Here is a 13,474-nt window from a genome sequence, read left to right on the forward strand (position 1 = left end):
GGCACAAGGTCCTCGCAAATTTACGCAATTGCGCTTAACAAGGAAACAAAAGAGTGGTATTCGGGGTACGAAGTTGATGGGACATAGCGAACGATTTGCATTGAATTAAATGCGCGAATACGTTATGCAAACTAGCCTCGCTGTGATTGACTAACGTCATCGATCTTGGAAATGAAGAGTTTCAAAAAATAAAATAAGCGTTTCAATGTCGTTTGACATTTATTTAAAACTTCAATATGTATAAAAATTAGTAAAGAAATATGTATACATGAAAGATTATAAAATTACACAGGCAAAATATGCTTTGTACTTAGTCATCAAACCCTTGCAATTCTCTAATGCCTAGGAGAATTAGTTTGATATGAGCATTTGTATTGGCTATCTCTTTACGAAAATGTTTAATTTGCTGTTCCAGTAGCTTAATTCGAACATTGATAACAGCCAGAGCATCGTGTAAAGAAAATTCCATATAATGCCCTAAACCAATATCCAATAGAATTGTAGAAGCATCGGGAATGTGTGCTTCAATAAAGAAACTTTGTCCAATATCTACTTGAGTTTTAAAGCCACTTTTATCAAAGCCATTGTTTTGGAGGGTAGTTATCATACCCTTTAACTGAAGAAACTCTGCAATTTCTCCATTCTTAGTATCAAGTTTCTGCTCTAATTTAGCAAGATCCTCCTTCAACACATCATTGACAAAAGTTTCAAACTTGAAAATCTTTTCCTGAATATCAGGATTCATAATTGAGCAGCCTGGACGACATAAAAATTATAAAAATGTTCCATTTTCATCCTATATTATTATAAACTTCATAATATCAAGAAAACTAAATAGCGTAAGTATATAGAATATAGGTTATGATAATTTCATGGAATATTTTTATGCACAAAAAGTACAATTTATTATCAGATGCACTTACTACAAATAAATCTAAATAATAGATCCTTTCAAAACACTCACTTTATGCTATTTATGACCAATTAATCGCATACAGAAATAAAATATCGACGACTGTTGAGGTTAATATACGCATAATAATCAACTAGCAGCTTTCATTCCAACATTTTAAACAATTGTGAATTATATTACGCGCACACAATGCAGCATTTTATACCAAAAATTCCGGAGACACAAAAATCATATAAATACACATTATTCGAATAGAATACACTATTATATTATTTGCAAAGCACATCTAATTATACGCTCGTGAAAGTGCGCCAAATGTGCTTCTAGCGGAAGATGTCGGGAACTCTTAGAGTCTCAATGGTAAGACAGGTCCCTACCACAAAATAAGAAAATTATATTTAAAAAAATTATACAAAATACTTCTTATAACTTTTACAGAAAAGATTAAGACAAATTAAAGTAGAAAATGGTTATTTTTAATAACATTAGAATTATTCACGTTCGACATCGTATTAACCCTGTTATTCATAATTAAATTTGTAGTTAGAATCATCCATATAGGAATTATTTCGCAGTACATTAAATTACGAATATTTACAAATTAGACGATTTCAATTTTTCCAATAATTAAATTTGTTAAATATAATATTTATCAGAATTCTGCATGCCACACTTGTCGTCGAATTAGGAAATAGAAAAATCACCAGGAAATCCTCGATGCGTATTATCGTGCCGTTAAAGACACTATCATTGTCAAATAAAAGCGCAAGTAGACGTTATAGTGCGCGCATATCTGGGTTGCATTAAAATGTATGAATCGACCGGGACGAAGGTTTAATAATTCGGATTCGACCTCCAAAGAGAATCTGCCACCATTACACCATATTAGTATTTTATTAATTGACTCGATAATTCGATAATCTGGGAGTGCCATGGCCGTTTGGTGTCATTGCGCGATAGCACGTGATGTAAATTAACATAGTTGCCGGTGATCGCGCTGCGATCACGCTTACCTTTGCCCATCTGATCGTACTGTAAATTCAGTCACGCGCAGATAATTCCTACAATCAGCAATTTAGAAAACACTATGGAGGAGCGGTGAAAGAAGCTGTTCATTTCCATATTCCGTGTACTGATACTGTTAAAACTAGTCTGATTTATGTATATTGTTCTTAGACTCATTTTCATCGGGAGAATCTTAGCAACTTTAAAATAAAATGAACATTCGCGTAGAATGTTATTAGTAATTATTTAGAAAGCTGTCGCCACCTTCTGGCAGCTTCTTAAATAATTACAGCAAGCCTACACGTATCTACAGTACTTGTTATGATATTTAATGTGTTAAATAAATATTTGCGTAATTTCTATTTCTCCAGTTGTATCCATCAGCATATAAAATTGCATAAATTCGCAACGGTCTTGGCGACCAAACTTATTAGTAGGGAAATAGAGCACGAGCAGAGATATATTTCACTTATTAAATATCAGAACGAATATTCTACATTGAATATTTAATATCGTACAATATATTTGTATCATACGTGCACTCTGTACATTTCTGTACCTTTAGATTGTCCATAAATGCATAAAACTACACAGTCTATTCATCACGCAAAATATTTCTTTTAGTTGGTTCTTTAAAGCTTCAAACGACAGAAGAATGGTCTCTCCCCTTCTGCAACAATCTTGATAGCGGAAGAATCATAATAAATAATAAACCGCATTCCGCAACGATGATTGATACGAAGAATTGCATGCTATAATATTTCTGAGATTCTTCGAGGCTATCGAGATTCGAAACAGTCAAATTAATCTTATAGCAGTATCAGTATAAGATTGGTAAGCGTTGGTGCGTATCCACAGCCACGGATTTCACCTAGGAATCCTATACGAATGTATGTTGCAACAGTTGTTCCACGTGTTGGTTATCCATAATCCAGTGATTTCGGCTAATATCGGCTCGAGAACAGAGATACTGCGATATAATAGAGTAAAAACATTTCTTAATTTCGAAGATGCACATTATAAAATGCTTTGTTTGATCTTGTTTAATCTTAAACGGTATTCCTACATTACTTAGCCTTCATCGAGGCGAACAAGCATCGATTCTCGAGAAATTCCATCAACTTAATAGCGTGCTAAGCTGAACCAACTTGCATGGATCTTGATCACCTTCGGGTGAAATAAGGACCATTTATGCATATTGATAACTTTACCCCTTGTTCACTTTTTGTATCGGGATATGTATCCATTTTTTTCGACAAGTCAAGCGGTAATTCACCGGGGTCGGAGTTTTCGAAAATTCAGACCAAGGATATATGATCGCAATATACGTTTTATTATTTAAGCTATGCACAGGACGAACGTGCGAGTCTAAATTGTAGACGAACAGGATTTTGAATTGTAAAATTGAGGACTTGCGGAATTTTTAATTATACAATTACATACTCGAAAAATTCTGAATGCTAATGCTATAGAATTACAGAATTACATTTTGAATTATACGTAGAATTAGATTCGAGCATAATCGTGTATTGACAAAAAGGACGAAGTAGCGTAATATATATTTAAAGATAATAATTCGGCATTCACGATAAAAGGTCTGTTGTGAGTTCTGGTTTGAAGGCCAATCAAGCAGCTTCAAGTAAATTAATTAATTCACGAAGCAATTTGCTAGCATGACAAATAAATTTTAAACGAAGTCTCCGTTATATCGTGGTGAGATTGCTGTTTCCTTTTTAAATAAGCGATGCGCATATTGTGTTGAATTTGACCGTGACTATAAGATACTCACAATGGTAAAAGAATGAATCGTTTTATTGACAATGTCGAGGATGAGGGTCGGTTAAATAGCAAGCTATAGAGGAGTTTCAAAACATCGCGTTCGGCGTACTATAGGGTGAATCATAATACGTAATAAGAAAACCGAATTTGGAATGTACAATTTTTTTAAATATGCCATGTAATTTTATCGTATTGCGCATAAGACTAATTTTGTTATTTAATCTTGGATTAATCGAAGTGTACGGAGTACCGTTAAATTCATTAATGAATGGATTTGTCTGCTTTCGTATATTTAATAACGTTACTACTTTCGATATTTAATTTATATTTAAATAGCTGTAAGTGCAGGTGTACACTGCACACGCGTTACAAGCAAAGTATACGCTGTAAAATCGCATCCGGTATATCAAAGGATGAATTAGCAATATGTACTGGTCTCCATGGTACATTTTACAGGCAGTGTACTTTTGACAGCTAATTTAATGGGAATGAGCATCGAGCGACGTAATTATAAGGCGATAGAAACGGAAAGGAAATTGAGATAATAACCAAGTTGAAGGGCTACTTTCCTTAGAGATGACATTATCGTTTAGGGATATGAAATCGTAGACAAGGAAGATTGATCTTATTGGTAACTAACTATTTAGAGCAATCGATAACAGCCATTGAATATTTTTCTCTCGTTCCTTACGTAGGATATACTGACATGTATTTGTTAATTGTAACTTGTCACTTGCCAATTCGCTGGCATTATTAATTAGTAAGTTATTGTACAAATTAGAAGTTATGTACCGTAATGATCAGTAATGTCGTTAATTACGATAACCAGATCGCGGATATTTACTCGTTTATGGAACATTTAAATCTTCAGAAATCTACAAGATATAGGTAATATAAAAAGATGTACGAAATATTCTTAAAAAATGTAATTTCAGAGCTTTTAGCATCTCTGTTATAATGGCTACATTGTATAGTATACTATACTATACTATATTATATCACGTAGTTTATATAATAGTTACATTATACTATACTAAACAGGAACAACATGAAAAATGAAGCAACGAAAAGTGCTTCTCGTAAATGTAACACTCACAGTCAGATCTTAAGACAATTCTTATTCGTGATTCAAGACAATATGCATATAGCATTCAGATACGCGAGTCACCGATTCTAGTAAAATATCATAATATATTATGCATAGAAACTTGATAAAATCTATATTTATAACTACGGATACGGAAATCAATTAATTATCATAAAGTATACCATGACGGATGATGTAGATGGTAGATAGCAGCGGTTCTGGCCACTATAGTGGATGAACTGGAAAAAAGAAAATCTGTTAATACATTTCGCATACATTTATTACAACACGAGAAACCATTAATTCGGATAAAATATGAAATGACATTCTGAAAGATGGAATAATGCGAATTGTTCGAAAAATCGACCTGTAGATATTTAAACAACTATAGATAATTACTAGGAACGCTATTTTCTGCGTAGATGTATTCATTTCCTAAAGGAGTTGGAGAACGAATACCAGGCATTCAATTTTTGATAAAACTTTAATATTTTATAGTCGGAGGGGAACGGAGATATTACGCGATACTGAAAATCAAATGACTCTTTATCAAGATAACAACGTGGGAATCCGAGGTTTGGTCGTCATAAAAAATATATGCTACCGGTGAAGGGTTAACACTTCGTTATCCGACACCGAGCAATCACCTATCTCACAGCGAATACGTTTCCCATCGAAGCTGACAAGAAACGACGACACAAGGACGCACGTGTATAAATGTGTATATCTGCGTTGAAGAGGAAACACGCCAGGCGTTGTAACCGGTATATGCACGAGAATATTCACGTATAGGCCTATAAAAGTCTTCGCAACGTTTAACTGCGGCGTCCCAGGTATAAACTAAGGACTATATTGCTTATATAATGCAGAAATATACTGCGGCTAAGGCGATGCAACGCTTTCATACGTCTCGTACCGATCGACCAACGCTCATGGTTTTCCTGCACTGAAATTTCCTAGCTTCTCCATTTGCTTTTTGTCTCTCCTTCTACTATCAACATTTTCTTTGCTCGCTCTCCTTGTCCAAGGTACAGAGTTTCTTGCGTTTAACTTTTTTTATCTTCGTGTTGATATTATCAATTGATATAACGCGATATAGCGAGTTGAGTACAAATAGATAAATAAATATAGCTTAGGTAAGAACAATGTACAGTTTGTTAATGATGATCTCTGTGCAAAAACGATTTGCTGAAAATTTCAACACTCCCTCTCGGAATGAATTAACATTCATACTGTTATTTCGTTAATTTTACTTTTTTTTAAAGTTGTAATATGTACACCTTTCTGTATCATGACATTTAAGTTATCTTTCACTGCAAGTATGGAACGTCGTAATATCACGATTGTCTCAAATACGTACGCATACTTGACAAATATTAATGAGATATGTATACGTGTAGATTACGTGATGTAATAGGTTGAATGTAGTCGGATCAAAATTAGACACCTATTACAATTAGTATAATTAGTATCGAGACATCTCGCGTTTCTTATTATATCGCTGCAGCTATTCACTAGATATATGTCGTTTTTTGCATTCTATCGTTACAGATCGTTGAAGGGATATTTCATATTTTATATTATCGATCAGAAACAATAATTATAACTTTACATTCATTTTCTAGAGCACTTGGGTGAATAGTGATAAAATAATTAATTGTGAGATGTTTTAGAAACTTTCTTTTTTTTATTGGCCGTTTTCAATTCATTATTGAAAATTTTAAATAAATAATTATATGTAAGACATCTTGCTGATGATATTCAACCGTAAGAAACAAGCGACTATACTTGGTAAACTGCAACGGGTTTACCTTTCACCATGACAATGCTTAACCGCGCCTTATTTTGTAAAAAAAGTAAAGCAACCTTGAGTGAGAAGCTGCATCCAGATATTATATCAACATATTTTTATCTCTTCATGCACCGAAAAGTTTGAAAGCATTTAATTTAAAAAAAGTGAACACTGCTGGATAAATTAATTCTCTTATCATAAAAAAGAAGCAAAGTCTTATAATAAAGATACGAGGACTTTGTTTACGAAATATAAGATACATATTTACATACTGATTGATGTTATTTCGAATTCTAAATCCAATTAATAAAATAATGGATTTCTAAAATCCATAGTAGTTTTAATGTAGAAATTGATAGTAACAATTCTAAATCAAAAGTGATAAAAATGTAAAAATAGTTGAGAGACTCGCGAGATTTTGTAAAAATATTATACTCGATATATTTTTTTTTTTTTTTTTTTTTTTAAGTATTAAGGACGGTAGAACAAGAGAAGCCAAATAAAACGCGTATTTTTCATTTTAAAATTGTTTCATCGTATGTCATTCGTTTCTTGATATATAAAATTGTACACTGTACCGCAAAGTAATCTCTTCGTGCAGATTCCAATTGCTTCGATAAAAATAAAATATTGTTATTATCCTAAATTTCTTTATGTAAGAAATTTTAGATATTCTCGTGCAATCGAAAATTGTATTTTCCTTTTTAACGAAATAATTGTGTTAAAAGAAGATTTTTTGTTATTTAACATTCATTTAAAACTCCCGTTCAAGCCATTCATGTCCAATATCTTTTTTACAGTGTCGGTTTCTGTTAGGATAGAAAATATGTAAAATGTATGGTCTTACCTTACTATCGCTATAATTAAAATACTATGGTATATGCGAATAAATTACAGCTAGTGTATAATTTAAATTTCCATAATAATTTAACGTGCGTAACGCCCTGATAATGTATAACTGTATATATAAATCGTAAGTAGTTAAGTACAAAATAAAGTGTACAAAAATATGTACGTTTCACGTGTCTGATTAACATGATATAGATACTATAGATTTTTCAGAATAAAGCGATACCATGTACCTAAAAATTGAAATTTCGAACGGATTAGTCCATTACTGGTAAATATGAATATCCCAATCACCTAATACATTATTTCTTCAAGATATGGAAGATGTATTAGTGCAATATACAGACACGAATTAGATGTACAAAACAGAGATTTGCGCAATCTCAAAAAGAGAATAACTGTTATTAGGCTACAGATTGTTACGCAGAGATTCATCGTATTCGCTAAATATCATAAGCAGTACTATAGTTCGCGTATTTTATATACTTTTTCGTATTATAAGTATACATTCTATGCATTTTTATATCTTTAATTTTGTTCATAAACGCGTAAAAGTCCACAATTTAGATAAACGAATTATTAGAAATTTTAGAAATTATTAGAAATTATTAGAAAATAACGCTATAAATACTTCAGTTGCTTCAAACTTTTGGAAACCATGGGATTTACGCGGAGAAAGAAAGAGGAAAAAAAGAAAAGAACTAAACAAATTCTTGAAATTGCCTTTCGCAACTGTAACCTAAAAACGGAGTTCGGTGACGTAAATTGCATTCACGCAACGTTGGGATAATGCTAACTCTCTTAATGGGTTAATAGCAAGGAACAACGAACCATCCTTTCTCGAACGTCAAAAAAGGACGATCGACGTTCGAAGCTTTTATTCCGAAGGGCCGACAGATCTTTTCCTTCGTGTTATTATCATCGCTCTAGCTTTAGCTACAGATTAGTTACATTTAAATAAATTACAGCGCACGGAAGTCTCCATGCACGCTATTACTCACAAATGACATTCGTGCACGCGAAAGCTAGAGTCTAATTGACGAAAAATGATCGTTCATCTTCGAAGAAACGAATTAGGAAAAATTGATCGCGTGTAAGGAAGAAACCGAAAAATGTGAAATCGAAGAATGTAATAATAACGAGCTCGATCTTAAAACGAGCAACAAGTCGGACTTGTTTCTAGCACGACGCGAGAACAATGTTCGTAGAAACAATCATCTACGCTACAAACAACTGTACCTTCTGTCGAAGAATAAGCGGAACACCTTGTTAATTAATGTAGAGGATTGGTGGGGAATGATACTGTTACGCTGGTGAGATAATGCAACGCGCGATGAGTTATTAGAAGAAGATCCGACTCTAAAATAGAAAGTGTAAAAGTGCGATTAAATGAAACAATTAACAGAAAATTATGGATTATTAACGCAGGTAAATCAATTAGTAGGAAATTAAAAGTAAAGGAAACTGCATGGAAATATGTACGTACTGATATAATAATCCTGGAAGGATGATGATAGAGTTTATTAGATGGTTTGAAGATACCACAATTTTTATTTCAACTGATAATTCATCACGACTCTATTAAATGTATAGCCAGTGTTAATTTTACACGACTAACGAAGAAGTAGAGTGTTATTATATTTTTATTTTATTTACTGTTTGAAATACTTAGATTATTAGCAGATAATTTCTTATATGTCTTATGTTATCGAATAATTGATATTTATAGTATAGTATAATATAGCATACCTGTAGTATAATTACATTGTCCGATACAGGCCTAAATTATTGTTTATTTTAATATATACGTTTATTCAAATATTTACAATACAACGATACAATATTTATATCGCGATGCTTCTCTTTTAAGCAACCGAATTGTACTACACAAAGTTCCCGTAAATAATCTCCAAGATAATGAAGTACTTTGTAATCATTAAAGACGCATTAATTAAAAACTCTATGTAAACGTTATCTCTATGTAGATTAATGCGAGAAGACACGAGGAGAGAATATGTGCAGGTAAAATGACTAATTTTCAATGAGGCCCTAGCTTAACAAGTCATGATGCAACGACAAACATATACGTAACTATGAAGCAATCGGGAGAAAGATAAGACGAGTTTTTCGACTTATTTCAAACATTATTCAGACCGGTGAGTCTCGTGTAATCTGCATAAATCGTACTATCAGTCAGTTCTTCAGCTTTCGCCATCTTCTTCGCATCTTCTTCGTCGATCTACATTGCGAAATGAAACCGGTACACATACGTTACTCTGTATGCGTACACTCTGTACATTATGTATGTGTATACGCTTCTGTTCAATGCGTTTGTTCATCCTTCCTCTTCAATCGCGTCCAAAGTAATGCGACAAAAGTATTTACGAAACGTACTCGACACATCTATGCAAATGATTTTAACACTTTGTCGGCCTAACGATTGTATCTTTTAAATTTATCAAAATTTTGAAATATATTAAGAAAGCTTTAATTGACATACTGAACTACACGATATTTTCCTGAATATGAATTAAAATTTCGTTAAGCACGTTTTAAATTTTAGCATATCGTCAGTAGGATTGTTACAGACAAAATGATGTGAATTTTCCTAATCGTCTGTCCAGTTTTAAGCTACTGTATACGACGTATTGATAAATCCAAGTTTTGAAAAGAAGAAAGATATGATGAAGGTACTTCCTATGTTTCTCAATAAGTTGTAGCACAGTGACTGGATAAAAGAAGGATGCGGACTCGGGTCTTGGCCGATCAGAATTTAATCGATCTGGCCTTTCGTCTCTTAACCGCTTTTTATAATATTTTTAAGTTTTTGTATCCTACCCCGGCTGACCTATATGTACATTGCGCGTCAGATTGAACCAGTTCCTTATTGCTAAATTTTTTTACGAGAGAAATTTTTTCCCTGCACTCTGCTGACTTTTATAAATTACGGTAAAATGACTAGACTGAAATGAAAATGAATATGGTAATACGCAATATCGAATAGTTCTAGACTTCAACGAGTCTAAAGCGCGATATTTCACTAATTATGTTTTTATCAGACGAACTATCTTGTAATTCTCTATGAGAAACTGGACAGATATTGGTGTTGCATTTGGTGAATCTGTTACATCTACATCTGTTGCATTTACGAACATAAATAGGAGACTGTAATATCGTAGTTGAAGCGAAATTTTAATATACGATAAAGACAACGGGGCATACCGATTCATGTTCCGATTAAATCTTTCCTCGTTAACGTGAAACTTCGATTAATATTCTACATGAAATGAACATGAAATATTTCGAAGTATCATTTGTGAAAATTCTAATGTAAATTTTCTTAATGGAATCACGCGTTTTATTATATATTTCAAGATCATTTCACCGACGTGTATAATTTGATCAAAAATTTATCCAATACTTTTGAATGGCTTGCAAATATCAACGAATCCTGTATAAGTAACAGTTTGAAAAAAAAGATCTAAATATTTTATTTAGCTTCTTTTATATAAAATATTTCTTTACATTTTTAGTAATTAGCGAGATGATACTGTGTATATATTTAAACCGCATATACCGTCTATAACACAACAGGAGGACGAGGATAGGAGTAGAAAGTTCACGTACCCTGAGTAACGCCATGAATCGTATCAGCATTTATTTAACGTATTTATGGTATAACAATTAAATACGCCGAATACACTGGGTTCACGAATAACGATACGTGCATGCTTCGGAGATTTCGTTGTTTATCGAAAATTGCGCTCGCGATGTCCCACCTCGGGTACTTGTAGTTCCACCATACCTCGTTTGTCCCTTTTCTCGATCTATCGAAAGCAAATCGTAAAAATTTGAATTTCACGATGCACGCGCAACACTCGTTTCATTTATACATCGTTAGATAAATAACTACAATGGTCAGATTGATCGATACGAGTAGATAAATCCCGATAAACTGGATACAATACGGTCTCTGGCTATCGTCTCTCTTCCTCTCTTCCTTCTTCTCGTGTGTTGTTTCATTCCACGCTACTCCTGGTGGCCATCGTTCCGGGCACTTTTACACGATACCTTACAAGCTGTAAAAACAAAAGTGTCACCGGCCACGATGTTATAAAATTCTCGTTATGTTCATCCACTCGTACACGCTGTCGTTTACATCCACGTAAACGTTATGAAGGAAAGAGGGAGAAAGGATGGACAAGGAAAAATGTGGATGACATTATGCTTTGAAATTGGTACTCGGTCGCCACATTACGCCCCGTTATAATCTCCGCTTCCGCGATGATTTAATACATAGTATACGACCGTGATAGTGAGCCATGTTATTTGCTTTTCCTTATTTAGCTTCTTGTATGTTTTTCACACTAGAACTGTGAATACAGCCATTTTCACTGCTCTCGCAGTTTTCTTCTTTTAGTATTTTCCTTAGTAGATACTTAATTATCGAACTGTGAATTTGTATGGAAATTCATGCTTTCGAGAATGTAATTCAAAAATGACGTATTACTATTATTGCGTAAGCTGTTAAGCAATTAGGACCTCGATGGAGAATCGTTTCACCTATCAAATATTATAAAAAGCAGTATATTTTGTATATTTCATGTATTCTCTCATATTATGTGCATTGTGTGAAATTTTGCATTTACAATTATATTAAATTATTATCACTTTGTAACTGTATTAAAGGTATACATTGTCGCTAACCCTTTCGCTACGGAAATAATTATATACCTAGTCGATGCAAAATCTTCGTATGTACACGCGATAAAACACTAATTAATAGGTTGTCGATACCAATATTCGACTCGACTCGATTTGTTAAAGAAAATACGTGATTTACCTCATAATCTTTTATTTATAGTTACATGCTACTTACAAAGATAACCAGTCAGTGTATTAAAAATAAATATTATAGATCATAAAACATGGTAAATTTCGTCGAACGCACCAGCGACGAATGACTATATAGTCATCGTCAGTAACGAAAGGGTTACAGACTAACAGCATTTTCTTTTTCTAAATATGAAATATTAAACATTGGCAAAGTTATTACCGACATATAAAAGTTGAAAGTAAAATTTGAGACTTAATTAATGAATAACATTAAAAATATAAATATTTACAAAGATAAATAACATTTCAATAATAATGCGCTGCTTGAACCATTCTAGATTCGTATTTGTAGAATATGATTATTCTAAACGCAATACAAATAAAGATCACAGGAGAAAATTTTATGAGTCAACCTCTATTGATTTGTCTGACATTAATGCCATTTTATATCCAAATGTAAATACTTTAATGCGACGTAATTATAAAGAGAAAATCACATCTAATACAAAGAAAACGACCTTCTAAAAATATTCGATACGCCTATAGTGACCAAAAAACTAAATTTAGCATAAAAATTAAATAAAAAACTTTTGGTAACATAGAATTAGTTGAACAAGTATTAAATATGAAAGTCACTCTCTTATAAAATAAAAAAAAGATACGATTTATGTCGATCTTCTTTTGCATTCTTCAAACGTATATTTTCGTCAATTTAGTAACATTCGTTTGATACAATTGCGCGACTGGGAACATTAATGTGTGGTCGAAATCGTCGAGCCGAATTTGTTCGAATTGTCGAATTTAATTGCCCTTTAATTTCAAGTTCAAAGCGAACGATCCATTGTTGATTCATCGTACATCGTTAAAACACGGTACAATAAAAATAAGTATGATCAAGATTAAAAAGAAAACAAGGATATGGTGGCAATAGACACGCCACGAGGTCAACGTACTTACGTACGTAGAAAAACGTACCTATATCACTTTGTGCAAATTATCAGCACTTTTCGGGAAAAATAGAAATTTATTTAATAACTCTCATAATTGAAGTGACGTAGAGCGTATCTAGATTTAGTTGAACCTTGCAAAAATAATGTGTGTCTGAGATACACGTGTATTTCGAGGGGAAAATGTACGGGAAAATGATCATTGCAACGGACTCACATTTCACAAGAGAAATTAATGTAAGCAGGCGCACTGCATGCTCCTTTAT

The 13,474-nt window shown here is 32.9% G+C and overlaps 2 protein-coding genes across 5 annotated transcripts in view; both read right to left on the reverse strand.

The window, feature by feature from the left end:
* Positions 1-200: 200 nt before the first annotated feature.
* Positions 201-1,223, reverse strand: LOC100645558 (protein UXT homolog). Of its 4 annotated transcripts, none has more exons than XM_048406076.1 (2): positions 965-1,223; positions 201-796 (listed from the first exon to the last, which is right to left on the reverse strand). In XM_048406076.1, the coding sequence occupies exon 2, from the start codon at positions 743-745 to the stop codon at positions 311-313; it is 435 nt and encodes a 144-aa protein (XP_048262033.1). In that variant the 5' UTR covers positions 746-796; positions 965-1,223; the 3' UTR covers positions 201-310. The 4 variants fall into 4 exon arrangements, with proteins under 4 accessions (XP_048262033.1, XP_048262032.1, XP_048262034.1 ...); XM_048406075.1 differs by having other exon boundaries at positions 201-830; XM_048406077.1 differs by having other exon boundaries at positions 201-756; positions 924-1,223.
* Positions 965-13,474, reverse strand: part of LOC100645322 (doublesex- and mab-3-related transcription factor A2) — a 108,144-nt gene continuing 95,634 nt past the window's right edge. Inside the window, exon 7 of the mRNA XM_048406071.1 lies at positions 965-5,023. The gene's annotated coding sequence lies outside the window, so the exon portion shown is untranslated. The remainder of the gene's footprint in view (positions 5,024-13,474) is intronic.

The sequence above is a fragment of the Bombus terrestris genome, chromosome 5 (assembly GCF_910591885.1).
Source record: "Bombus terrestris chromosome 5, iyBomTerr1.2, whole genome shotgun sequence".
Taxonomy (NCBI): domain Eukaryota; kingdom Metazoa; phylum Arthropoda; class Insecta; order Hymenoptera; family Apidae; genus Bombus; species Bombus terrestris.

What these genes read in the sequence shown, in the direction of transcription:
- LOC100645558 (XM_048406076.1), bottom strand. Translation starts at nt 745, where the DNA reads ATGAATCCTGATATTCAGGAAAAGATTTTCAAGTTTGAAACTTTTGTC.